Below are 27899 nucleotides of genomic sequence, written 5' to 3'. Positions count from 1 at the left end.
ATTAAACAAATATTTAATGTAATAATATGAGCTATAAAAAATAATAATAAGTAATAATAATAAATTATGAATTATAATAAATAATAATAACAATTTGTTTTTGCATATTTTGGTAAATAAAATGCATATTTTATAATTTTTCATTGCATATAAATCCTAGCCCTAGAATAACCATATGATAATTTTTTTGTTCTTTTGGTTTTGTCTACAAAACCGGAATCAAAATCAGAATTGGACTTGTTAATCACTAATTATACATTATGTTTAATGAGTAATAACTCAGTTTATCTACCTGATATAGCATTAAATGAAAATATTCAATTTAATTTATCTAGTATACAAATTAGTGTGATCATATTTATAACACATATGCCCATTATAATTAATAAGGTAAATATTAAAGATGGTTCTACAACTATTTTCTAATGTAAGAGTAATTAAATAAACTCGTGGAGATTAAAATGGAAATGTATCAGTTACACCACTAAAGGGAGGCTAAAATATATATAGTGGGGAAAGAAGGGGTAGGGTAAAGTACAAACTACAAAGTAAAATAGATTGTAGCAGACAGTGTTTGTCACAGGGACGAGCTTAGTAATCGTTTCGTGCGCGCGTGATGATCATCAACACGAATACTCAATCGCCGTTCTAGTTTTTAGCTAGATTTATTTAGTTATTACTATTTTAGTATTAATTATTAATTTCATTAGAATATCATAACAGCTAAGAAAATCAAAATCATGGAAACTGACAAATTAAATGATAGGGAAAATAAAACCAATGGCGATGCTCAGATTGCTGTGTTAGAAATGGGTGAACTTAATCACTGTTCAATACCATCAACATCGGGAGAAAATAAAAGATCTGGGTAAGAAATAAATTTACTTTAAAAAAATATACATTTGTATTTGTGGAATTTTGATCTTATAATTTTAATTTGTTGTTAGATAGAATGATATTAAACTTAAAATCATTTATATAAGAAAGATAAAATAAAATATTAAGTATAAAACTATTTACAAGTTGTACAAAAAATAAGCAAAATAAAAATTGAATTTTTATAAATCAAGACAAATACCTACTTATTGTCTTAAATTTTCTTGTAGTAATTTTTTTTTTTATTTTATAAAATAATATCAACTTTCAATTTTCCAATTTTTTTTTTTTTAAACATTAATAATTTATATTATTTTATATACAAAATAACACTTGCGTATATTTATACTTACATAGATTTTAAACCAAACTAATTGTTTTTTAACTTAAAAAAAAAAAATAATAAAAGTTTAAACAGTGAATAGAGAGGATTATATGATATTTCAAGTGTGTATGAAATGTTAAATTATTTATAAATAATAACCATTTAAAAACCTAAAGGTATTTTTATTTGAAACAAGTTGATAGATTAAAAATAATAAATATAATTATTGCACTTAATAATTAATTATTAATGCATTGTTTTAAGTATTTCAAATAGATTATAAATATTTCTTAAATTATTATCATGATTATTATTATTTAAATAACTGAATTTAGATTATTTATGTATAATATTCAAGTTATTTGTGGTAATAGTAATAAAATATTAATAAGTTATAAAATAATAAATTTAAACCGAAGTTAGGGATAAAACAAATAAATTGTCATAAACATGACTAAAACCTTAATTTATGTTATGGAATTTGGAATTAATAAATAATTCACTAAAAATGCCAAGGTTTGTTAGAACCTTCTAAAAGTTCCTGTTATTAAACTGTTACTCTAAGACATTTCTTCACGGTGTATTAATAAATATTAATAATGACAAGAAATGATTGTCATCGTAAGATTATTTGTTAATAAAAAACATAATTTTAGTCATTAAAATAGTTTATAATTATTACAAACATTATTTATTGTAATATACCTTTTAGTCTCTATTTTAGTATTTGGTATAAATTAATAATTTCGATGTTTGAAACCTATACACTTAAATATAAATAAAAATAAAGTCTAAAAATTGATTTATTTATTTAGGTAGGTATAGAATAACCTTATACTCGACGTATTGATACAAGTAAAAATATTGTTTTAATAATATTTTAAAATCAAATTAGCTAGGATTATATTTAAAGCTTTTAAGTTATAAAAATATTAAGTTGATTAGATCATGAACATTGATATATCTAAGTAGTAAGTAGCGAAGTAGGTGCCTAAAGTCTATACTATAGACTCTATGTTCTAAATACATTACAAAGTAATTGAAATATAATGTTATAGTGACCATAATTTTTTGAGAAGTTCAATGTAAATGAAATAACTATTGATAGCTTGACCTAAAAAGAAAAATATACTGATAATTTCATTAAAAAAAACCATCAGTCAAAAGGTTAAACCAAAATCAACCTACTCGTATAAGATTATACTCATTATATTCTTTTATGGTGGGTACTTCAATAAAATTTAAAAAAAATGTATTTACAATTTAATCCTATATATATTGAGTATAATATTATAAAATTATTACAAATAAATAATTTATAAAAAACAATATTTATTTATGTCGTAAGTTATGTCATTTTTAAATGAATACCATGAATACGCATAATTCAAAAGCAGGTATAAGTTTTTCTTAATAATATAAAATATGTTTCATTATTATTCATAAATATAAATTAGAATTTTTTTCTAACCTCAATAAGATAGACACAGAATAATATTGGTAACCATTTTACTTAACGAGTGCTTTTATTAAATTAAAAAAAAAAAAGATGTCGGGCTATAATGATCAAACATTTCATCACATACGGCTTCCTTCTTTTATACTATTTTAGGAATTTGAAATTGAATCAATCTCACATATTGACATATTGTAGATCAAAGATTTTGCAAAAAAAATATCCAGGGTACAATTTTAAAGTTATAAATTTACAAATCATTTAATAAACATAGGTAAGGTATAGTTTGTTTCAAATATTATTTATTCAAATAAAGTAAATAATCAACAATAATAATTAAAATACGTACATAGAATTACATTTTTACAGATTTTGTAGTTATAAAAATAAATAATGGATGTTTTCATAGGGGTAAACTAGATTATACTTTTATCATGTTAATGTTATAAAAATATATCCTGATATTCAATATATAAGGTGATATATATAAACCTATAAAAGGCCTAAATTCATTATTTCAAAGTCTTAATAGTTTTTGAAAATATTATTTTTACATAATTTGATGTCATTGCAAAACCTCTTTTTTCATGTTCCAATTTTTTGAAAGACAACGTACATTTTTATCTATATATATTTATATTTTTCAGTAGTTCAGTATTCAATTCTCCAAATTTGTAAAGTTTGTGAAATAACTTAGACGAGCATAATTTTATAAAATATGCTAAATCACATTTAATTGCACCATTTATTCTACAACCTATTTTAGTTTTTAACAATGAGATTAGGTAGCATAGTCATCATCGTCGTTTATACTTTCAATCACGTTTTTAAATTTTTCAAAATTATTTGCATAGAATGTGTAGTGGTTAACTAAGTTTCATACCTATCTTATATTAATTTAGGTTCTTAAGGCACTCCAGTATAAATACTTAAACGGGATACAATTATATTTCTATGAATGATTCACGATAAATAGCTATATAGGTATCGATTCGTAGAATGATTAGAATAGTTGTCAAATTATTAATAACTAAAATTATCATCACTACAAATTACGATTTAAAAACATTTTTATATTATATAATTAGGTAAGTAAAATAATGTTTTCGTTTAAACTCATAGAACACATAACATTAAAAAAAAGTGTTATAAGATTGAATAAGCAAAATATAATCTAATATGATATTTTTGAGCTATACACATAAGTAAAAACTAAGAACTTGAAAAATAAATTGCAATATCAATAATATTAATCCAACATTTAGTTATAGTTAATTTTACTCATTAAAAATTTTATTTTTATGTACCAAAATAATCAAAAAAATATGAACATATAAAATTATAGTTTTAAAACTATGTTTTTTACAATAACATCAAATTATGTGAAAAAATATCTTCAAAAACATTTAAAAATAATTAGTGTTGACCCTTAAATTTCCTTCTTTATTAGGTACAACAGTTATTTTACAATTAGGTATAGCTAAAATATTCCATAAATTTCGATTAAAAATTAAATTATTGCACAATTTTAAAATTGGTTTATCTTATTTGACTTAAATTTCTATTTAACTTAACTAAGAATTCGTTCTACTTTAATGCCTTGCCTTTTAATAAAATATTCTGATAGATAAATTCATATTCTTTTAGACATTACTATAACAGTATAGGCAATGTTGGCAGAAGTATCTGTTACCAACATGAAGTTTTATTAATAATAGATAATTAATACATTAAACCATTGAAGCGCCTTTGGGTTATACTTATGAGGTGCTGTAGCTTTGTGTGTTTACTACAGTTATTAGTTTATAGTGCTTATTCTTTATAAGTATTGTTTTTTTTTTTAAATTTTATCAATGGTGCAATAATTCAAAATGATTTAATATTAATGTTAATATAACTATTATTATTAACATAATATTAAGAACTTTTTTAATCATTGTAAATATTTAAAATACTAAAAATAAAATTATATTTTATATTGCTGTCTATAATCTGATTAATATATGAAACCATGCGAAAAAATTTAATTATCCACTTTTTTTACACCTATTTAACATTAAGTGTTTGTTTGTAAATAAATTCGCCGTGTTGGAAGTACGTTTTGAATATTTTGGTAAAATTAAAATATTACACATTATCCTTTTCTGATGTGTAATACTCCCTAAATTGTAATTCTATTGCGTAGCAGTTATAATCCTTTATTAAAAATCACGGATCGAGTAATAATGGATCGAGTTTAAAATATGCAAATAAATAAAAATAAATTATTGTAGCAATTTATTCATTCACAAATAGGTATTAAAAATGTTGTTATACAAAACATTTACACGCGTTTAAATATCATAAATTAAAATTAAAAACATATGAGTATTTGTTCAAACATTTACTTAATTCTAGAAAAAATGTTTGAAAAAACTTATAACTTAAACAAATATGTAATATTTTTGTCATATACAATTTATAATGTTTTTATGTTTCATATTATTATCTAGATCAATAATAACCAGCCATTATAATCTCTTATGAAAACCTTTTCAGTGCTTGGAATCATAATGACATTTTTCGATTTTAATTTATTGATAATTTTTTTGATAGTAATATATCGATCTTATAATTTTACGATTTAAATAGTTGCATAATATAGATACATCGATATATTTTTTTGAATTAAAATAATTAGGTTTTAAACTACATTTTTTTATATTATTTTAAAATATCGTGTTTGCATTTTTATGATTTTAATTTTGTTTTTTATCAACGGACAAACGTACAAGATTGTTGTTAGTGTGTGTTCCATATATAGTATAAACGCACATATACGACGCGCAGTTGTGAAACGGTCCTTTAAGATAGCAAAATGATCAACTATTGTTAAATTATTTTTATTTTTAATCGATTTCTTTCTAAAATGTTTATAGAAATATTACAATTTTGATATAAATTATCGATTTCAGTTTAAACTTTAAATATTATTTTACAAAAATTTAGATTTTGAGATTACAATTGATATTATTGATTTGATTGAGCTTATATAAAAAACAATTTCAAGCCTTATTTATTTTATTCCGTAAATATTATGTGATGAGAAAATGAAAGTTTTCATAAAATATAATGAGATGTATTATAATAGAACACTTTCCAAATGTCTCAAGAATGTGACAATATCAATAATAATATGTACTTCAATAATTATCATCGATAATAAACATAAATTATGTTATGTTATTATGTTACATAATACTTGTTCAGTATTTCAGGGGTTCAAATTATCAAATGACAATGATTGTTAGCTATAATGTATATGTATATATTATTATATGACAAAATTTTTTCTCAAATTATCCATTCAGATGTCAGACACAATAACAATATAAATAAAACTGGAATTTTCAAAAAGAAGCCGCCCATCGGAGGCACTTAAGGTTAGGATTTTAATGTGCTAGTACAAGAGAGTATACAAGATTTAGGGGAGGTAGAGGTATATGCAATTTTAGATGAGTAGGTCACGACACCAGGTACGTTTAAGACGCCTTCTGGGGTCACCAGGAATAGCGTTGGTGATGGATAGTTCGGAAATCAGGGGATTACGATGGCTGTGGAACTTGGAGTATGTGTGCGTTTAAAATTTATGTTTACACTCTTTAAATATTTAGATATGTTAGAAATATTAGACTGTCAGCTTATCAATCTTATAATTTAAAACTGTGACATAATATATTACCATTTTCTACTACTATATGTCTATATGTTAGTTTAGGTTAATCGAGGGTGAATTATCGGTTAGGCTAGGTTAGGTTAATTAACAACCCCGATGTTACTTCCTTCGGCACATCACATAATATCATATCAATAAAGCCAATTTTTACATTTGCCGGGATCTTTTTGATTTTGGCTATTCTTGCACTTATTGCTATTATCACTATTGATAATTTTTTCTCGTCTTTATATTTTTGGCGCTATCCATTATTTCTAACATCTTCATGATTTCTATTCAACTCCCGATGATTTATCTCTTACATTTAATTGTATCTCAATCACTATTTTTTCAATTAAACTATTTAAATTATGAACATTGGTTGTAAGAATATAGCTTAGGTTGAATTTTATAAAACAATCACTCTGTATATCATTTTACGAAATATTATAGGTATGTCTTTTGGCAACTCACATTTAATGTACCTATATATAGAGAAAGAAGTGTATATGTAACATATTATATTATTTAGAAGGGTAAATCAATTAAAGATGCCTATACAATGTTCAATACACAAAAAATGTTCTCATAAATTGTGATAACCATTTGACCATTTTAACATTATCTAATTAATAAATGACCCATTTGATAATGATAATAAATATACATTATACATATATATAATATTTTATGATAAATTAGGAAACCGTTCAATTATAAATAGTCATTTTAAATTAAGACCAATTAAAAAAAAAATGTATTTAAATGTATTTTTATAAGTTGTATAATTATATTTATTTAATATTATGTATACCTACCTAAGATGAAACCTTAAAATTGTCTATTTATTTAAAATAATTAAGAAAATTAACTATAATAGTTTTGAGGTAGGTATTTTGTAATATATTTTTTTAAAGAATTACAGTTTAATGGTGGAAAATTTACTTATGTTGGCTATTTTACCATTTTCAATAACAATTAACAGGTTATGTTGGGAGGGTGGCGGTTAGCTAACATTTTTTAACATGAACTTATTCAAACAAAATTCATAATTTTGACCACTATTGATTAACATTATATGCAGGGTAAGTTATCAGTACTTATTTACATAATTTAAAATTACAGATGCCTATAATATACAAAATTTTGTAATGAATCGCTATGAAAGTTTAACTGAATTTCTTGAAACGTTATCAAATCAATAAATTATTATTTTATAAAAGTAAGCACAAAGATTAATTAGTGACTATTGAAAGTACGTATTCTTTATATTTATACCAACTATTCATTTGGCATAATGATTAAAAAATAATAATAAACTAAAGGACGAGACCACAAGGGGTGTTTTTTATTTCATTTGAGGGGTACCTACCTATACATATTTAATGACATTGGAGGATTGGACATGATTCGTTTTTCAATTTCAATATTCCATTTTTTTTTACTACTAATATCTTAAATTTATTCACAAAAAATTTCTTTAGTTTAAACTAAAAAAAACAGTTCGAAATTTATCTTATACTAGGTGCCTATATAATATAGGTATTGTAGTTTATATTTATACATGTGTATTGTGTATTTTAGATACATAAAATATAACTTATAAAACAAATTATGGTTAAACGTAGAATGAGGTGACCAAAGTAATACACTAATACTATGATTTTATTTTTACATTTTTACATTCACAAATTGTATCATCAAATGTTTTGATTAATTGGGGTAGTTTAAATACAGTTAAATAGTGTATTAGAAACTAAGTTAACTTGCACATTTGTAATTTACAACTTTGTGACTTCGATATAGGTAGGTTTAAATAATAATACTAATAAAAATTATAAAAATGTATTTGGTTTTCAACATCGCTTATATGTTTTAAATATATCAGGTTTATTATTTGTATACATTTTTTCAGGTATTTAGTAACACTGATGCACTTTATAAAAGGAAATATCGGCTGTGGAATGTTAGCTATGGGAGAAGCTTTTAGAATTGGAGGTTTATATCTGACATTATGTATTTTGCTATACGTGTGGTTAATTAGCGTCTACAATATGCATATTTTAGTAAGTTTACATAATTATTCGAACAAATATACATATTTATTTTATTCATAGTAAATTAATCTTTATGGTCTTACGTTTATAACAGTACCTAGTTAACATCACTAACATTTACCTCATGTTTAGAAAAACAATTTTAAATTTGTTCACAGACTACATTAAGTAAGAAAGTGCAGAACCGTATGCAAGCCAAACGTGCACCATCATTTGGCGATACCGTCGAAAATACATTCAAAATGTCGGATAAATGGATATTTCGAATTATATCAAATAATATTAAGTGAGAATTTAACTAATAAGTGTTGCTTTACACATTATACATTTATCTTTTTCATGTAGAAAGGTTGTTTTTTATAACATACTTATCACACAACTTGGTTTATGCAGTGTATATATTCTTTTTATCGGCACTTCATTACAAAAGGTAAAAGTGAAAAAAAAATGTATGTATTAAATATTTATTATTATTATAATAGGTAAATGATAGTTACATTTTAATATATTCCTATTTGAGCATATGGCTATATATACTATATAGGTTGGTAAAAATGCATGTTAAAAAAGGCGATACGATTTTATTACTAATCAATTTCACTAACTTATAATATTTGATTCTATAGATAATCTATTTATTGTTTAAAATTGTTATTATATTATATTATATATTTGTTCAAAAAACACTAAACATATACTTGTTTTATAAATAAAACATAATTTATTCTTATTGAAAGTAAAATCATAATAACTTTCAAAAAAAATTAATATAAATGGTATTTTATAAGATCATCATGTAAAAGTGCCTTCACTGGAATAGTGGAATGTATCTTTAATCCAACCTTTATGAAATAATTATCAAATTCATCAATTTTACTTATTGTTCAAAATTCATGTAAAATATTGTGGAAATAAAAATAAAGTAATAAAAACAAAATAAGATCATCATGGCTCTTATTGAACAAAATTGTTCAGACGTAGCACTCATCCAAATGGTCTCGAGGCTTAAGTTCTAAATACACAACCTAATTCAATTTACAATAAAAACTTATGTTATGAATAGTTTTGATTATCACTTATTAGCATGATTATATTATTAAATTATTCACATAAACATATTATTATTTTTCAAATTAAATATTCCTGCAAGTGTTCCATTTCATTAGGTAACAGAAACATTTTATCGATTTTTTAATACTTAAAATTTCAATATAGAATTTTTTAAATGATTAATTCCGGCTTTTCAAAGAGTTTTGTATTCTTAATAGAAAATGTTGTTAGTACCTATACTTAATTAGGTAGTAGGTAACAATATTATGGTAAATAATTAATAAATACATATTATCATATTATATAATAAAATTTATGTAAATTAATCGAGATATTAAAAACACACATTGTAAAAAACAATTTAAGTACTTATAGCTTATATGAGATCAAATAAATAATAAACAAACACATAATATATTTAATATAAATCAATTAATAATTAGTGATAAAAATCAATAATTTTACATATTAAAAGATTTTGTACATTTATTTATTTTAATTAGATACATATTATAACTATATTTATTATAAATTGAATAGTAAGCGAAAGGTGAGACGAAATCATGGATTTACATATAGAAATAATTGTTTACAAAAATTACTAAAGGAAATAAAGTATTGTTGTATTTATTATTAAATAAATTATTATTTACATCTAAATGTTTTATATTATCATTAAATTTATAGTGTAGACAAAAAATACCATTTATATTTCAATAAGCTATTATTACGTCATATTTCGTAGTATATAGAGTTTATTGAGTAGTATTTATTATTAATATTTTATTTATCAATAATTTTCAGTATCTTACCTTATTTTCACTTAAATTGCTTTATTTTTGTTTTAATTATTTTGCAGCTGTTACTTCAATATTCGTATGAGATTAATATCCAAACTGTTCTCTTATTTACAATGCCTTTGATAATGGTATGTGCAAGTTTGAGAAAATTGCGATTTATAGCACCATTATCAACTTTGGCCAATTTTGCATTGATTACTGGCGTTATTACGATAATGTATTATAGCTGTTCTGGACCATCAGCTGAGAATGTTCGATATTCATATGCTAAATGGTCTGAACTACCAACAATGTTTGGAATAATCATGTTTAGTTTTGAAGGAATTGGATTGGTAAATATTTTATTTAAATTACATTAATTATTAAAATGATTGAATTATTTATGATAATTGCTTATATTACATATTTTAAAATTATTATTAAGTACAAAACTAATTAAATAAGTGCACCTAATTGTAATAATACAAGAAAAATAACAGAATAATAATAATATTTTAATTTTATAATAATGAATAACTACTATGTATTTTATGCTTCTATTTTTAACTGAATAATTATAATTAACATTAAATCATAAAATAACACTTAATTTAACTGCTTACAGATTAATTGTCTAAGTATACTCCATGCATAATATAAATAGTTGAGTACCAATGATATATCATCGTTTAATATTATTTGTTGTCTAATTGGTATATATTACATGTTATTTAAAGTTATTCTCATTCTAATATACAGGCTGTCCTGTGAGGATATACGATTAGTCGTAGAGGGAGGCTCACCGCTCGCCAGCTAGATAAAAACTAGTTTTTCACCGTTTTATCTATAAACTAAAAAAAAATGATTAAAAATCGTAAGATTAGTGAAAATAAAATGTTTGAAGGTCAACATTTTCAGAAAAATAAATTCTATAACTGTGGTTCTTAACCTTATTAGAACCACAGAACGCTTATAATTTTATAAGATTTTTGCAGAACACTAGGTCGTAAAGACGTAAAATAAAATAATACTTTTCATTTTTTTTTAATAAAATTACATACATATACTCGTATTGACGTATTGTGTTGTATTAAGTACAATTATTAAAAGCGATGAAACTGAAAATTAAATTATTTCAATAATTTTATGATATTTTTCACAGATTTTGAAATTTTGGCGGAAAAATTTAGCCAAGTTTACGGAGCATATATCGGTGTTCCGCGGAACTCCGGTTAAGAACCACTGCTCCATAAAATAGATATCTTCATTTTTTCAATAATTAAAAAAAAATTCATTAACTTTTTACCAAAAAAATAAATAAAATAAAAAACTAAAAATACATTTCCTTGTCTATGTGAGTCTAATAAAAAAAACAGATTTATGATATATTTATTATCTCAGGAGATATCGTAATGGGTAAATCCTCGCGATAGACCTCACGATTGTGTTAGATTATGGGGGGGGGGGGGTATAATATTTTATATCACAACAATTGTGGTGCTATATACTGTTTTAAAAACTAAATTTTTACATGTTTGTAAAAAAAAAAGACAATTATAAATGTCCAATTATAAAATGTTATTTGTATTGCATCATCTCACCAGGGAAAATTGATAAATATAAAATTAGGTATCTATCCTGTGTATTTTGAGTTAAGTTTATATCTCAATAGTCAAATCACACGCATGTCTGTGTGAGGTACGAATTCGACCCAGGTAAGCAAATCGATTTAGGTGTACTTTACTCAGGAACAAATATGAATATCAAATGTAAATAACAAAGATTTTTAACACGATTCGTCGTGTTTTCGTCTATCTATAGAATATTTATTATTTTTAATTCACCGAAAAAACCACGGGCGTATTTCTATTTCATGATGTAATCTTCTGGGGACAGGATTAAAACTATATATAAACCTTGCTGTAGGGTAGAGCTACGATATATCCCACTTGTGAAAATCATATTCGAATCCATTTGGTGGTTTTGAAGGAGAACTAGTTTTGAAGAATCATTCTTGTATTTTATTGCTTGTATATGAATATTTTAACACATGTACTTATTGTGACTCTTAGGTATAGATAGCATATTTCAAATAAAGAAAAAAAGTATATGAATATATAGATGTATTAACAAAAGTTCATTAGATATTTAAAATATACGTAAAGAACGGAAAAATAAAATTTGATTGATGTTAAATATTTAATGCTTTATTCTTTCATGTCAGATATAATTTATCAGCATTCGGCATATTAATAATTATAATATCATTTAGCAACTTATAATATGTAAAATATTATATACATTGTAAAACGGCGCATATGATAGGCAATTATCCTACACCCGTGTATTCAAACGCATTTTACATTTCATATTATAATATAATAAAACTATTTGAAAATTATATTATATCTATATAGTTTTCCAATTATATATTAAAAACGGTGAATAATAATAACTATAGTAATTATATATGTTATTATTTTAGACAATACATATAGTATGCACATAGTTTTAAAATTAAAACGGTTTTTCATAGCAATATTTTAATACAATGATATAATTATGTCCAAAATGTATAATTATTACATTATCTATACAGGTTTTACCTCTTTTTGCGGAGATAGAAGATGATAAAAAATTTACATCGTGTTTTGGAGTCTTGAATTTTGGTATGGTATCTGTAATGATGTTAAATGTACCTTTGGGCATGACTGGCTATTCGAAATGGGGAGAAGAAGTAAAAAGCAGTCTAACATTGAATTTGCCATATGATCACGAGTGAGTCAATAAATCAACTAAATAATGTAGTATAATAGTCTATTTTTTGGACTTTGATACGTATGTTTAAGGGGTATGTATATGAAATTTGTGGTACCTACTTCAACATATATGTGAGCTTATAACTAAATAACTTCATCGTAATATGCAGTTGTAAGTGTTTAGTATTTTTTTCAACAGATTAACACAATTTGTAATACTCATGATGATATTGGGTATAGCTTGCTCATATGCACTTCAGTTTTACCCTGCAGCCGTAATTCTCTATAGTGATCTTGAAAAATACTACGGTCCTTTTAACCATCCTGCAGTATGGGATTATAGCATTCGGATATGTATATGCCTTTTTACTTGTAAGTAAATATATGTAATATATTCTTAATTTACAGTAGTAAATTAACACTTAGTATAAATACCCTTATGCAATTATGTTTTATACTCTTGGGATACTTTAGGCGTATTATACAATACATAATACCTATTTATTATATTATTACCTTGGGATATTAAAAAATTTAATTTATAAAATTGAGATATGTTTTTTTCTTTCTTTAAACATATTTATTTTAATTTGTACAATCTGTAACAGAAATTTACAATAAGCACAATGGAGGGTTGTATAGAAAGTCGTAGTTGGCTTGGTTGAAGAAGCTATTCAGTAACAGCACTTTATGGCGAGATAGTTGTAATTAGTAGGCTAGTTAACTAGTCCACTAATAGATCACGTCACCACCTATGTTTTAAACGCCGGTCAGGGTCACCCGAGATTGTTGGTGAAGAGAAGTTTTGGATGAGGGGAAATATGTTTATATCATGATTTATGCTTTTATATAGGTATAAAATTTATTTTATTGAGTATTAAATTTCACGTATAATTGATACAAAGGTAATTGCACTATTTTAATTAAATTTACTATCTAAATTAATTTATAAAAGGGATATTAAACGTATTGAACTGTTTTTGGCATATACAGGGTGATTCTTTTAAATGGGTGCACTAATTATCTCGAAAAGTATTTACTTTTTTCAAAATATTTGTCTACATGGTTTCAAGTTGTTAAAACACCAACGTTTTTATTAAAAAATTGTATTTTTAAATATTTTTAAATATTAAGTTTTTTACTTTTTTGAATGACAACATAGAGTTTTAATTTCATATTCCTAAGCAGAATATTTTTCTAAGTATTTTGATTCATAAAAATCGAATTTAGGACGAGTAGCTTATGAGTTATACGTATTTAAAGTTTAGACAAGCGGAGTAGTGGACAAACATTTTGCGGGGTAGCCCCATATCACTCCACTCTGCTAATCTAAACTTTAAATACTTATAACTCAAAAACTACTAACCCTAAATTCGATTTTTATGAATAAAAATACTTAGAAAAATATTCTGCTTTGGAATATGAAATTAAAACTATGTTGTCATTCAAAAAAGTAAAAAACTTAAAAAAATGACAAGAATAAAAAATATTTAAAAATATAATTTTTTAATAAAAACGTTGGTTTTTTAACAACTTGAAACCATGTAAAAAAATATTTTGAAAAAAGTAAATACTTTTCGAGATAATTAGTGTACCCACTTAAAAGAATCACACTGTAGACATGACATTTTTTACAAATCTCTTTGGTTACTAAAATAATATGTGATTTAGATCACTTATCACTATAAACGATACTCCAACTAAATAAACACAATGTACTCGTATAATCAATTTTATTAGCTGGAGGATATCTATTTAGTGTTTTTACTTATTAGTTATTAACAATTACTTTACAATTATGAATTAACCAACCGGAAAAAGTTGCAATCCATATAATCTTTAGGTATTGGTTATTACTTTATTAGTTATTACTATTAGCTGTATTATTCAAATTATGATATTATATTTTAACTGTAATAAATTTAACTAAATTTAAAAGTTTTATAGACTTTAACATAACATACACTAAACTATATCCTATAATAGTACTTAATATAATCATTTATAGTTTATTATACTATACGTAGGAATCATACGATATTAATCGTGCTATTTTTAAAAATACATAATAAATACATTAAAAGTGGTTTTTTTAATTTAAACATGCTTCATTTCATTTAAAAATCAAATAATATATAATATATTTTTAATTGGCAGTAGAAACTTTTACATTTGATATAAATACGCTTATGTAATTATGTTTTATACTCATGGTATACTTTAGGACATTTGCGTAATTCCATTACATTATTGGTGCAATACTTTCATTGGTTCAATAGCCATAAAGACAAATTATTGTGTTATATTGAAGTCAATCACGCTTTGCTCACGTACACCATTTTTTTATATTAATTGATTACATTGATTACATTTAAAAAATAAATGTGTATATTTTAAACCTCGTATGCGAGTAATTCACATACAAAATATTATTATTTATTTATTTATTTAATTGTGTCAATATACCAGATATTTTTACAATGTTAAGTACTATATAAAAAATAAATTACAATATTTATGTACAGTAAAAATGTTAATTTTAAGTCTACGATAATTACGCTATTATAATTCATAACAAATCATAAGTACAAGCACCGTCAGAATGCACCACATGCGGAGTAAACCTCTCAGTAAAACACTTGATGATAGAATACCGATCAAATGAAGAAGAAAGAGAAAAACTAGATATATCAACCAACTTATACGAATCAATCGGACCCGACTGTCAACCCGAAAAAATCATGTCATTCCTCAGGACAACCAAAATAGATAAACACATTTAATTAGAATAAATATAGTTTTAAGAATAGTATAATGTAAATTATGTATAAAGCTAATGGCCCATGTCGCCGAAGCTATAAAGATCAATAAAAAAAAAAAAAAATATGAAACATTGAAATTGTATATTGTATTATACATATTTCAATAGGAATCAGCTTTAGCAGGTGCAAAAGCATACCAGGGGGTGTAAGTGCATCCCCATAATTTCACCAATACTTTAGGTGTATTATAAAATATACCTATCATAGTATCATCTATTTATGATATTATTATTTTGGAAAGTTAAAACATTTTAACTTCTTAAATTAAATACGTATTGTGATCATTGAAATATGAGTATGCCATGTTTTATGTTTTTATATATTATTATGTTTCTTGAGTATTAAATTTCACATATAATTAATACAATAGGTAATTGCACTATTTTAATTAAATTTACAAGCTAAATTAATTTATAAAAGCTATATTAAACGTATTGAACTGTTTTTAAATACCTAGATAGACTTAATTTTAGAACTCTCTTTGATTACTAAAAAATATGTGATTTAGATCACTTATCACTATAAAAAGATACTCCTATTAAATAAATATATTGTATAATCTTCTCCATTAGCTGGAGGACATCCGTTTAGTGTTATTACTTATTAGTTATTAATAATTATAATAAAATTTGTATGAACCAATGAACCACCAACCTGCAGGCAATACATGTGACCTATATAATACTCGTAAATCATTTTTGGTTATTAGGTTATTTGGTACTTATTATTTATTATTTATAACTTATTACACTTATATTTATATTAGCAATATTATCTTAACTATAGTGTTTATTTATATTATACGTAGAGAACCTGTATTGTGAATTGAATTACTGATCGTGCATTTTTTTTAAATTTATAATAATAATAATAATAATAATAGTTATCGTATTACTTAAATACTTCATATTATTTTTTAAAAATCAAATAACATTTAAGATGTAAATTTATATATTTTTTTTATTTACATTTTAGACCTGGCTGCCAGTACAGTCCCACATTTGGACCTATTCATGTCGTTAGTCGGTTCTGTAACTTGCGTTGCACTCACCATGATTTTCCCTGCACTATCTAATTTGGCGTTCCGGACGAAAGAAAATGGTTTATCTTTCAGTTCATTTTTTGATATGATTACCATAATTACGGCAGTGATTGGTTCGGTCACCGGAATTTACGCCAATACAACTGCCATTTACGAGGCGTTCTCGCAAAACCACAGTAATGGCTAAATCTGGCTCAGACGTTTGGTTGGTTGAATATCCGTTCTATATTATTACAATATCATGTCACTATTGACACCCTTGTATACTATTATAAATATTTAGATTGCTGTATTTTATATTGTTCTTATAATAATAATCAGTTTTTCTGAAAGTAATTCTATTATTCGGAATATTAAACGTGAAAGTTAGAAAACCGGAGAATAAAATAAAAAGCATCATTAAGAAAACTATAAAAGAAAGTGAAAAAAAAATCTCAAGTAGAGCTATTATTCAGTATTAACTTTTTTTTATGTTACATACCCTTATTTTATTCATCCGAGTAGGTTTTATTGCATAGCATTTTTTATTTTATTAATTGTTATACGACTGACTTAATATAACTTGAATTTAAAATAATTATACAATTAAATATTTATTGGAATTATAAGATTTTTTCCATGTGACTTTTACATATTTTTCGTTGCAAATTTGTTGCATTTTTAACGCATTAAATCCGATCTGAAGTTATCATTTTTAAACATTATATTATCAAGGCATTTTTTATGACCATTTACTAATTCATACATATTAAACTAAGTCTTATTCAATGAAAAAATATATAATTTGAAAATTCAAGTACATCGTTCATTGTTCATTAGTTTAGATGTTTAGTATTTATAATTTTCAATGTTAATCATCTTGGTGATTTTTTTATTTTACGAACATTTTGCTGTTAATTTTTTTTATTTAAATGATTTATACATTTTATATGAAACAAGATCATCAACTTGTCATCAGTTATTTTATGATATTACACAATTAGTTGAATATCTTTACACAAATATAAACTGATGGTAAATGTTAAAAATAAATTGTTTTGTACATTCAAAACACGATATCATTTATAATCAATTCTAATTTAATCAACCTTCTGTAAAATAATTTGTATATTAATATTAAGCAATTACCTTCCAATGTAACCCCATGAATTTGTAGTAGCCAATGGCCCTAGATGCCGAGGTTTTTATTAATAAAAAATAAATAAAAAATTGTTTTATGAATTTTCTGTATTATATACATAGATTGTTTAGAGTGTTGATAATATAGTGAAACCTTTGAATACCGGACACTCTTGGTCTCTAAAATTTTGACCGTTATTCGGAAGTTGAAATTGTAGAAAGTTTGTAGTTTATTTCTACAACAATATTAGTTAGTTGAGGTATCCCCATTAAGGGAGTTTTACTGTATTATGCTATAGGAAATATAACATACCTAGTCACTACTTAGTACTTACCTAGTTACACATGTTACACAGAGTTATAGGTGCGTATGATAAGCAATTTAGCAATATTTATGCATTTTCCTTTATACATTTTAGAATAATCTAGACATAAATTTTATAAGTGAATAGTAAAATAATAGGTAGGTACACACCATCTAATTATCTGAACCCAAGTTATATTTTTTTTTTTTTTTTTTTTTTTTTTTTATTTAAATAAGGCTTCAACTCCTGAGGTTATTAGCCTGCAGTAAATACAAAATAGTAGTTATAGAGTATGATCTTAAAGCTATGGGGACACATTATGTTTGACAATAGAGGGATTTTGTAGAGTATATGTACATTCAATTATTTTTCTAAATTAATTTTTCTAATCCTATGTTTTTGAAAAAAACGTATATGTTTTTGGAGTTATCTTCGCCAAGTGCTTGTTGCATAGTTGATGGGTTCCCGAGGATTTGTCTGGAGTTGGTGAACTTTGGGCATTCTAGCGTGATGTGTTTAATTGTCAGCGCTTTGTCACAGAGTTCGCAGGTCGGGCTGTCTTCTTTTGTTATGAGGTGTAGGTGTGTTAGGCGAGAGTGTCCAATCCGGGTTCTTGTGGTAACTACTTCTTCGTGCCTGGATGAGGATGGGGGAGTTTTCCATGGGTCGACTGACGGTTTAATTTCTTTTAATTTATTTGTGTTTGGAGTCTTCTCCCACGAGCCTTGCCAGTGACTTTTAGTTAGATTATTTATGTTTGAGAGTGCGTCTTGAAATGTTATTTTATTTATTAGTACCGAGCTGGGTGATGTTATTGCTTCGTTGGCTGCCTTATCAGCTAGTTCGTTGCCACTTATGCCAGTGTGGGAGGGGACCCATAGAAATTCGATTTTTTTTTTTGTGTTTGATAACTTTTCTTGGATGGATTGAATTATTTCGTTTTTGGGGTAAGGATTTTCGAGGGCTAGGAGTGCACTAAGAGAGTCACTAATTATAAGTATTTCTTCAGACGCTAATGTCGTCGCGTGTGAGATTGCATTTTGGATGGCTTGACTTTCAGCGGAAAAAATGCTGGTTTCGTGAGGAGATTTGAACATTGAAGTTTTGTTATTTTCTATGAATGCGAAACCGGTTCCATTTGGGGATTTTGAGGCGTCCGTAAAGATTTTTATGTGGTGAGGGTATTTTCCTTCTATTATTTCTGAAAAGTTATTTATTATAGTTGAGTTTGAGGAGATTTTTTTGTCAAATTCGAGTAGTTGGGTATTGGACTTAATATTCCACATCCACGGAGGGGAAGACGGGAAGGTAATTCTGTTAAACATAATTGGTTTGAACTTCATTATATCTGCTATGTTCTTATACGTGTCATCGATAGTGAGAGGTATGTTTGGATTGTTATGTATATTCAGAGGTCTTCTGGTTGGAACTTGAGTTTTGTTATTTGAGAATTTAGTTACAAATTTTAGTGTTTCTTTAATCCTTCTAAATTCAAGTGGGAGTTCTCCAGCGTTGCACATAATACTTGCAGTTGGGCTTGTGCGGAAGGCACCTGTGGCTAGTCTAATGCCTTGATTGTGTACAGGATTTAGTGTATTGAGAATTTTGCTTCTGGCCGTATTATAAATGACTGCACCGTATTCCATTTTTGCTAGTATAATTGTTTTATATATAGTAATGAGGCTATTTTTTTCAGAGCCCCAGGAGTGGTGAGATAAGGTTTTCATAATTTTCTTGTTGTTGTTTGCATTTATTTTGAGGTTTTTTAGGTGTGGGTTCCAATTTAATTTGTGGTCGAAAGTCATACCTAGTATTTTTATTTTATCTGTATATGATATAATGGTGTTATTTAAATTGATGTGGAATAAGTTTTCATTACGTTTTTTGTGGAAGATGATACATTGTGTTTTGGATGGTGAGAAATTGAAGCCTGTTGTGGTTGACCACTTGAAGAGTTCATCGAGAGCTTGCTGGATGAGTTCGACTGTTGTTTTTATGTTCACGCCACTACAGAGAATGTTACAATCATCCGCAAAGATGGTATACTTTATAGGGGGAAGGATATTGTCAAATATATTATTTATTGCGATTAAGAACAGGGTGACACTGATGACTGAGCCCTGGGGGACACCATTTTCAGTGGTATGAGTTGTTGATAGTGTTTCACCAATTTTTGTTTGGAATGATCTGTCCTGTAAGAAGTTAGTGATAAATGTAATCATGTTTCCTGAGATGTTCCATTCACGTAGGATAAAGATAACTCTTTGTCTCCAAACCATATCATATGCTTTTGTTAAGTCAAGCGCTACTAGGATTGTGTGTTGGTTTACTTTGGCTGCGTTACATATATGGGAGTGAATATTGGATAAAGTGTTGAGTGTGGAGTGATTTTTCCGGAATCCACATTGCTCTTTATTGAATTTTTCGGAGACTTCTAAGTGCCATATGAGTCTTGAGTTAATTATTTTTTCGAGTACTTTACATAGTGTGCTAATTAGAGAGATGGGACGGTAGTTTTCTGCGTGAAATTTGTTTTTATCTGGTTTGGGTATTGGGATAATAATTGCTTTGCGCCATTGGTTGGGGAAAAAACCGTATTCCCATATTGAATTGTAGACTAGAAGAAGTTTTTGTAGGGCGAAGGAGGACAGATGATGTAGGAATATGTAAGGGATGTCGTCAGGGCCTGGGCTTTTGCTTTTACACTTCAGGAGTGCCTGGTTGAGTTCATCCATACTGATAGTGGAGTTGTATGAGTCTTCACTATTCTGTGGTATGCTGTCTGTGACAGATGAGTTCTCAACTTCATTTTTGTGCTTTAGGAAAGATTTCGTATGGTTTTGGTTACTGTTGTTTGTCTGAAATAGATCGGCGAAGGCTTGGGCGATGTCCGGGCTAGTTTTGATAAATTCATCTTTGTATTTAATGATATTGGGTGTCGAGTTGAACTTGTTTCCTTTAAAAGTTTTAATTTTGTTCCACATAGTGGTAGCAGACGTTTGTTGGTTGATTGTGGAAACGAATGCTTTCCAGGCTACGCGTTTGCTATTTTTGGTAATAAACCTTGATTCTGCTCTGGCTTTTTTAAGTGCTATGTGGTCTGACAAAGATTTAGTTTTTTTAAAACGGTTTAATTTTTTTTTGTAATTTTCAATAGCTTCTTTGCATTCGGGGTTCCACCATGGTGCTGTTTTGGTGGCTTTGGAACGGGAAGATTTTCCTATGGATATTTTTGCCGCGTTTACAATAATTTCGGTGAGGGAAGCCACTATGGAGTCAATTTTGATTTGGTCTATTTCTAATTCATCAGCATTCTTTTTGGCCCAGTCTTGATTCTCTAAGTGGTGATCGACCAGCTCAGTGAAGAGATTCCAGTTGGCTTTGGTAAGTTTCCATCGCTTAATTGGTTCATCGGGTGTAGATTGGTTGAAAATGTTAAGGTGAATTGGCCAATGGTCGCTTCCGTTGTATTCAGTTAGTACTTTCCAGTCTAATTCAGGGGCGAAATTTGTGCTGGATATTGTTAGATCTATGGCTGATAAAGAACTGTTTGTGGAATTGTGTCTTGTTGGGTCACCATTATTTAGAAGTATTAGTGAAGGATTTTCTAATAATTTTTCTATCGTTTTCCCACGGTTGTCAGTGTGTGGTGATCCCCATAAGATGTTTCTGCTGTTGAAGTCGCCCAGGATTAAGAAAGGTTTGGGGAGTTGTGTTATTATTGAATTTAGATCAAGGAGAGAAAGAGGGGTGCTGTCAGGGATATAAATATTGCATATAGTTATTGTTGTCTTGAGAATGACCTGAACTGCTATTACTTCCAAATTTGAGTTGACATATATTTCCTTGCTGTTAATATTGTTTTTGATGTATGTTGCAACTCCGCCACTGGCTCTGAGTGCGTCGGGGCGATTTTTTTTATATCCGGAGTATCCGTTAATGTTTCCTATGTGTAGGTTTTTGAAATTAGTTTCTTGTAGGCAGATAATGTCAGGATTTTGTTCGTATTTAATACGGTTTATATCAGTGTTGTGTTTGTAAAATCCGTTGCAATTCCATTGAATTAGTGAACTCATGTTTAGATAATGGGGGTAGATTTTTGAGTAGTTTTATTGATTAGATTGATTCAAGTTGGAAGTCTGCGGAGCTGACTGTGCGGAGGGAGGTATAGATTGGAATAGCATTGTAGATAGTTTAGATATTTTGTTTTTAATTTTTTTTTCCACCATTAATGGTAATATTTTTTCGGCCATGTCAAGGACTTCAGAGGCATTGGATCCAACATTAATACATAGGTCATGTATGTTTAAATTTTTGTTTGTGAAGTTTTCCAGGATATATTTGAAAGAGATTAGATTGAGAGGGGAGTCTTTGTTCTGCAGGATAGCCGTTGCTGGCTCAAGAAGGTTATCTAATATTTCGGTGGTTCTTGTTGAGGAGTTTGATCTTGATCTGGTTTTAATTTTTTTTGTGGTTTGGTTTTTAGACTTTGTGTTTTGGACAGCAGGTGTACCCTTACCTAACTAAATTATGTCGTTGGTCAACGTGGGGGAGGGAGGCGCTGACGGGCATGTGGATTCAGGGGCTGGCCTTTTGAAAGTAGCTTGGAGTGGTTGTGAGTCCGATATGTCATCGTAGTTATCGTCTTTGGTGATTTGTGTATTGTTTGTGTTGGATATTTCGCTAGTGGTTTCTAGAGGTATATCAGGAGTCACGTCCATACTATTGGTTTTTTCGACGATATGATGGGATGAGGTATTTGTGGAAGTTTGTACATTTGAGGTGTCCATATTTTCTGTCAGAGTGGGAGTTGTGTATATCATCTTACAAGAGGATGATACATGGCCGGGTTTTTTGCATAAAAAGCAGGTTACGATGTCATCGGTAATGAATATACGGTATGAGGTGTTGTCGAGGACAATAACGATCGATCCAGGTAGTTTTGGGAAATCTTCAGGACTGATGTACAGTTGTCTGCGGAAGCTTGTGATATGAGCGAATTTATCGAGCGGGAAACCAGCTTTAAGCGCCGTGATTGGAGATGTTATTTTAATACCGAATGTCTCTATCGCCTCGATGATAGATTTATTTGGAATAGCGGGATATACGTTCGATAAAATAATGCGTTTGGCCGGGTTAATTAACTTGCGTATCGGTATCTCAATATTATCAACGAATATGACCGAGTGCTTGTTAATGATGTCATTAGTAATCTGTTGGTTTTTGAAGAAAACGCAGAACCTATTATTAGATATGCGCGAAGCGGAGATAATGTTGGTTGCGTCAGTAATTTTACTGAGCGCAATTATGTATTGTATTTGTTTAATTCCGTCGATTGAGTTCATAACGATAGCTTGATTCATTTTTGGTATGAGAGAGTTGGCTGTTGTTTCAGCGAAACTTTTAACTTGGGAGCTGTCTATTGGATGATTTGAAGTGGGTTGAATGTTGTTGGTATCATTGATGATGAGGTTGTCTTGAGTTGTGGTGGTTTTGGGTGAGGGGATAGGTGTTGAGTGTTTGGACGCTGATAATTTATCATTAAGAGATAGTTTATTTGGGTTTGAATTTAAGTTGCCCGATGTTGTAGGCATGTTTGTGGTGATTGCGAATGAACGCAATTTAATATCGTAATTGATTTTAATTAGGAAGATAGCTAATCGCGCTTAATAAAATCATATTACCAGTTTATCGTAGATCAAAGTAGGAACACTTCTAACGGTAGATAAAAATGCGGTTGCGATAAGGCTACACACGTGTTGCTCGGTCGGGAGTCAAACACGAACTGCCAAGTTATATTTATTTGTCAACTAATATACCTAAATCCTAGATATTTAAATTTTTTATGTGGTTCAAAATCAGCATTCAATCAGTTTTCGATTTTTGTTATATTATTTAAGTAAAGACAAATCTGTATTAGTGTATAGTAAACAATAATAAACGATGACAAAGGAGTAGTATTGTTCACACAGGGCCTTCTCTAAAGTCGGTTTTAACAGGAAAAAAAACAAACACAAATAGTTTGAGTCTATATTATGATAAAGTTGAAAAAAATTGATTTTGTAAAATTATATATGTGGTAGGATATCCACCAAAATGTTATTCTATATACTCTTCCACATAATATTCTATCTATAAACTATTCCATGCAGGTATTTTAGGTCTAACTTAATTACCTTAACTTTCTATGAATTATCAATCAAATAAACAATGTTACTTTAAAATATTTTATAAGATATATGAATACTATTAAGACATTAAGTAGATACCTACTTTAATATATATCAACTTTTTACATTACGTATTTGTTAACAAAATTAGATAGTTACCTTGAATATACAATTTGTCTTGCGATAAAGTTATCACGAAATCTTTCATAACCTTAAATTGTATAGCGCATAACCTTGAATTTAATTTAATTTTTTTTTGAATACGCAGCAACAAAAAAATTCTTTATATCTCCCCTCTTTTTCTATGTTAAAATTTAAATTACATTATTTTTTAGACAATATTAACTTGTAATGTTTTTTTCTGTCTTATTTTTTTGTTTTTTAAAATGCTTTATTAAATCTGTTATAAAAATATGAACAATAAGAACAATTATTGAGGAAGTAAATAGATAGAACAAAAATATATGTATATTGTATACATTATTTTTTTCTTTCTTAAATTCTTAATAGTTGTTTGATTGAGAGTATGCTTCAATGCGTATATATTATATTTATCGCATTTTTAACTAACTAAGACTTTACAAATTTATGTAATTTGTTGAAATTTTAACTCGCTCTCAAATATCAAACAGACAATTTTCAAGATATAAAAATAATCAGGTAAAATACTTGGGAATTTTACTAGACAAAAGATTGACACGGGGACCTCATCTAAAGTCCAAACGTAAAATTCTTAACCACCGCCTTCATCTACTCAGGCCGATTCTTAAATCCAAACTTTCAATACATGCTAAGTCCTGCACATTGTACAAATCTCTACTCAGACCCATCTGGGCGTATGGTATGCGAATCTGGGGATGTGCCAAACCTTCCCAAGTCCGAAGCTGCCCAATCCATCACTCTCCGGCTAATAGCCTCGGCCCCATGGTATGTAACAAATGAAACCCTACACAATGATTTAAGAATTCCAACAGTTGACCAACTAGCTAAATTATACTATAATAGATTTCACTCCAAACTGCAACACCATCCAAATCCTTTAGTCACTCACCTAGCATCACGTACTCTTCCTGACAACCCACCACGCCGACCTAAAAGAAATTGGTGCCGTGACCTATTAAATTAATGAACAAAAAATAAATTACTAGAGGGTACCATCGCTGGATGATTTCCCTCATCATGTGCCTCATGTGTATTTTTATTTTACTTATTGTGTCATGTAATACAGATTGTAAATTTTCTAATAAAAAAAAAAAAAAAGATTAAAACAATTTATAAGTCAGTAAATAGCTAACAATTATTATGTGATACAAATTCAACTAAAAACAAAAAGTTGCAATTCAAAACAATTTGGTTTTGATGTCAAAACGGGAAAAAAGTTTTAAAATTAAATTTTTTCTGATATACATTTTAGTAAGTAGGTACCTAGCGAAAAAAAACTGAGTCAATTTCAAAATCTTGTGTTTGGTACATTTAAAAGCCAATATAAACAGATTACTTGTCTTTATAAAAATAAAACATTATAATAGCTAATCTTTAATCACAGCCTTATTTTTTTTTGATTTACGCTTTTACATTGTTAGCAAAACATATACAGATATAACTTATAATGAATTTGGAATGTCTATAAAATATTAAATTTGATTAGTTCACTGAATTTAAAATGTATTCTGTTTTTCTCTAAATAAATCGTTTATTCAGCTAAACCCATTTACTTACATTAAGATAGAAATAAAAACCGAGAATAGTACATGTATTAATCTTATATACCTACATTAAAAGATTTTAATTGTGAACCTACAAATTATAGTCGTCGTGGATAAATTATGTGGAATTACAAAATAAATTTGCTTCTATTTTATACAATATATTAGTATATAATATTATATTATTTTCCAATTTTTTTTATTTTTATATATATTTTTTTAAATTTAGAACTACAATCTATACTTAAAAAAAAAAAAAATACAATAACCTAAATAAATGTTTTAATTTTCCAATTGAATTACATTTTTGTAAAACTTCTAAAACGTTTTAATATAATTTATAAATAATTTATGTTAAGTAAAAACAATCAAACAAAATTTAATGGGAATTAATGAACTACCTGCTGAGTTATCTAATATTTTGATGGATTCTCTTAATTGTAAAAAAATAAAATGCGTATACAAATTGGACTTCATTATTATCTACCTTAAACCCAGTGGCGTATTTTGGGGGGTGTCCTCCGTGTTTTGACACCCCCCCCCCGACATTTAAAAAAAAGTCCTAATATATTGGACATTAGTGTTGTCATTTATTTTATAGTATACTATTTTTATCAAATGTAAAACTTCTTGTCAATTCCTAACATATTAATTTGTTAAAAAATTAATTCAATGTCTTTTTACAATAGTAAATAATACTAAAAATTTTGTTTGTGAGGTTCAATAAATGTTGACACCCCCCGAGAAATCACCCAAAATACGCCACTGCTTAAACCTACTATACGTACCTATCTTAAATATCAAACTAATTATACCTGATTTCTAAATTTTTGTTTACTTCCATTCAGTGAAAATATTAAATATTTTTTTTTTTAGGGAAGAGATAAAAACAAAACCACTAGACCAGTAATTTGACTGACCCGTTGAACTTGAACACATTAGAAACAATCAAGAAACGGTTCATGCATTGGTATTATAAGTAAACCTCAAAAGTGGATGATACAGTAGTTAGTTTTTATTTAGTTGGTGGTTTTAATAACTATATAATACACCAATTTAAAGACTTAACTTAAGATTTTATAGGTTACATCTAAATGTTTACCACATATTTTAAGAGGACGTGATACCCGCATGTGTTGTCTCTGTCTTACAAGTGCATTATATAGTACATTTTACGTTCAGCAGAACACGTGTAGCTCCGTTTGCTTAAAAATTAGAGTGAATTGACCTCTTATAAAATTTAAAGGTATGATTGTTGTCTAGTCAACCTCATATGCTTTTTAATATATTTAAATTTTAAAGGAAGTTATGAGTATTTTAAGATGCACAAAAAATTCACAATTTTAAAATACTCATAACTCGCTTTAAATTTGATATAAAATAAAAAGCATATGAGGTTGTCTAGATAATAATCTTACCTTTAAATTTTATAAGAGGTCAGTTCACTCTAATTTTTAAGTTAACGGAGCTACACGTGTTCTGCTGAACGTAAAATTTACCATGTTACGCATTTGTAAGACGGAGACAACATATGCGGGTATCACGTCCTCTTAACATACTATATGATATATCATATAGAACATAATATATACATTATATTTTATTAAAACTACTGTATCAGTATACCAACATAATATGTATAAAATAACTTATATATATATATATATTATATTGTATATAGAATTATGAATTTTGATAAAGTATTATTTATTTCTGAAATATATTAAACTACAGTAAAA

At 27.1% G+C, this 27899-nt stretch overlaps 1 protein-coding gene across 3 annotated transcripts; it reads left to right on the top strand.

The window, feature by feature from the left end:
- LOC149054820 (proton-coupled amino acid transporter 2-like) lies at positions 1–27899 on the top strand. 3 transcript variants are annotated; one of them, XM_089228611.1, is made up of 10 exons: positions 733–868; positions 7477–7573; positions 8267–8417; positions 8567–8694; positions 8754–8838; positions 10318–10590; positions 12837–13015; positions 13196–13368; positions 16794–17065; positions 27037–27899. In XM_089228611.1, the coding sequence occupies exons 3-9, from the start codon at positions 8283–8285 to the stop codon at positions 17045–17047; spliced, it is 1227 nt and encodes a 408-aa protein (XP_089084737.1). In that variant the 5' UTR covers positions 733–868; positions 7477–7573; positions 8267–8282; the 3' UTR covers positions 17048–17065; positions 27037–27899. The 3 variants fall into 3 exon arrangements, with proteins under 3 accessions (XP_089084736.1, XP_089084735.1, XP_089084737.1); XM_089228610.1 differs by lacking the exons at positions 733–868; positions 7477–7573 and adding an exon at positions 1–18; XM_089228609.1 differs by lacking the exon at positions 7477–7573 and having other exon boundaries at positions 567–868.

This window comes from Diuraphis noxia, unplaced genomic scaffold (assembly GCF_037042655.1).
Source record: "Diuraphis noxia isolate RWA-SAM2 unplaced genomic scaffold, SU_Dnox_SAM2 contig0005, whole genome shotgun sequence".
NCBI classification, from domain to species: domain Eukaryota; kingdom Metazoa; phylum Arthropoda; class Insecta; order Hemiptera; family Aphididae; genus Diuraphis; species Diuraphis noxia.
The sequence above is the reverse complement of the archived record's forward strand: the minus strand, read 5'-3'. Positions and strand labels throughout refer to the sequence as shown.

What these genes read in the sequence shown, in the direction of transcription:
- LOC149054820 (XM_089228609.1), top strand. Translation starts at nt 741, where the DNA reads ATGGAAACTGACAAATTAAATGATAGGGAAAATAAAACCAATGGCGAT. An exon ending in TCGGCACTTCATTACAAAAG is followed by an intron (nt 8,839 to 10,317) that starts GTAAAAGTGAAA and finishes ATTATTTTGCAG; the next exon opens with CTGTTACTTCAATATTCGTA. An exon ending in GTTTTGAAGGAATTGGATTG is followed by an intron (nt 10,591 to 12,836) that starts GTAAATATTTTA and finishes TTATCTATACAG; the next exon opens with GTTTTACCTCTTTTTGCGGA.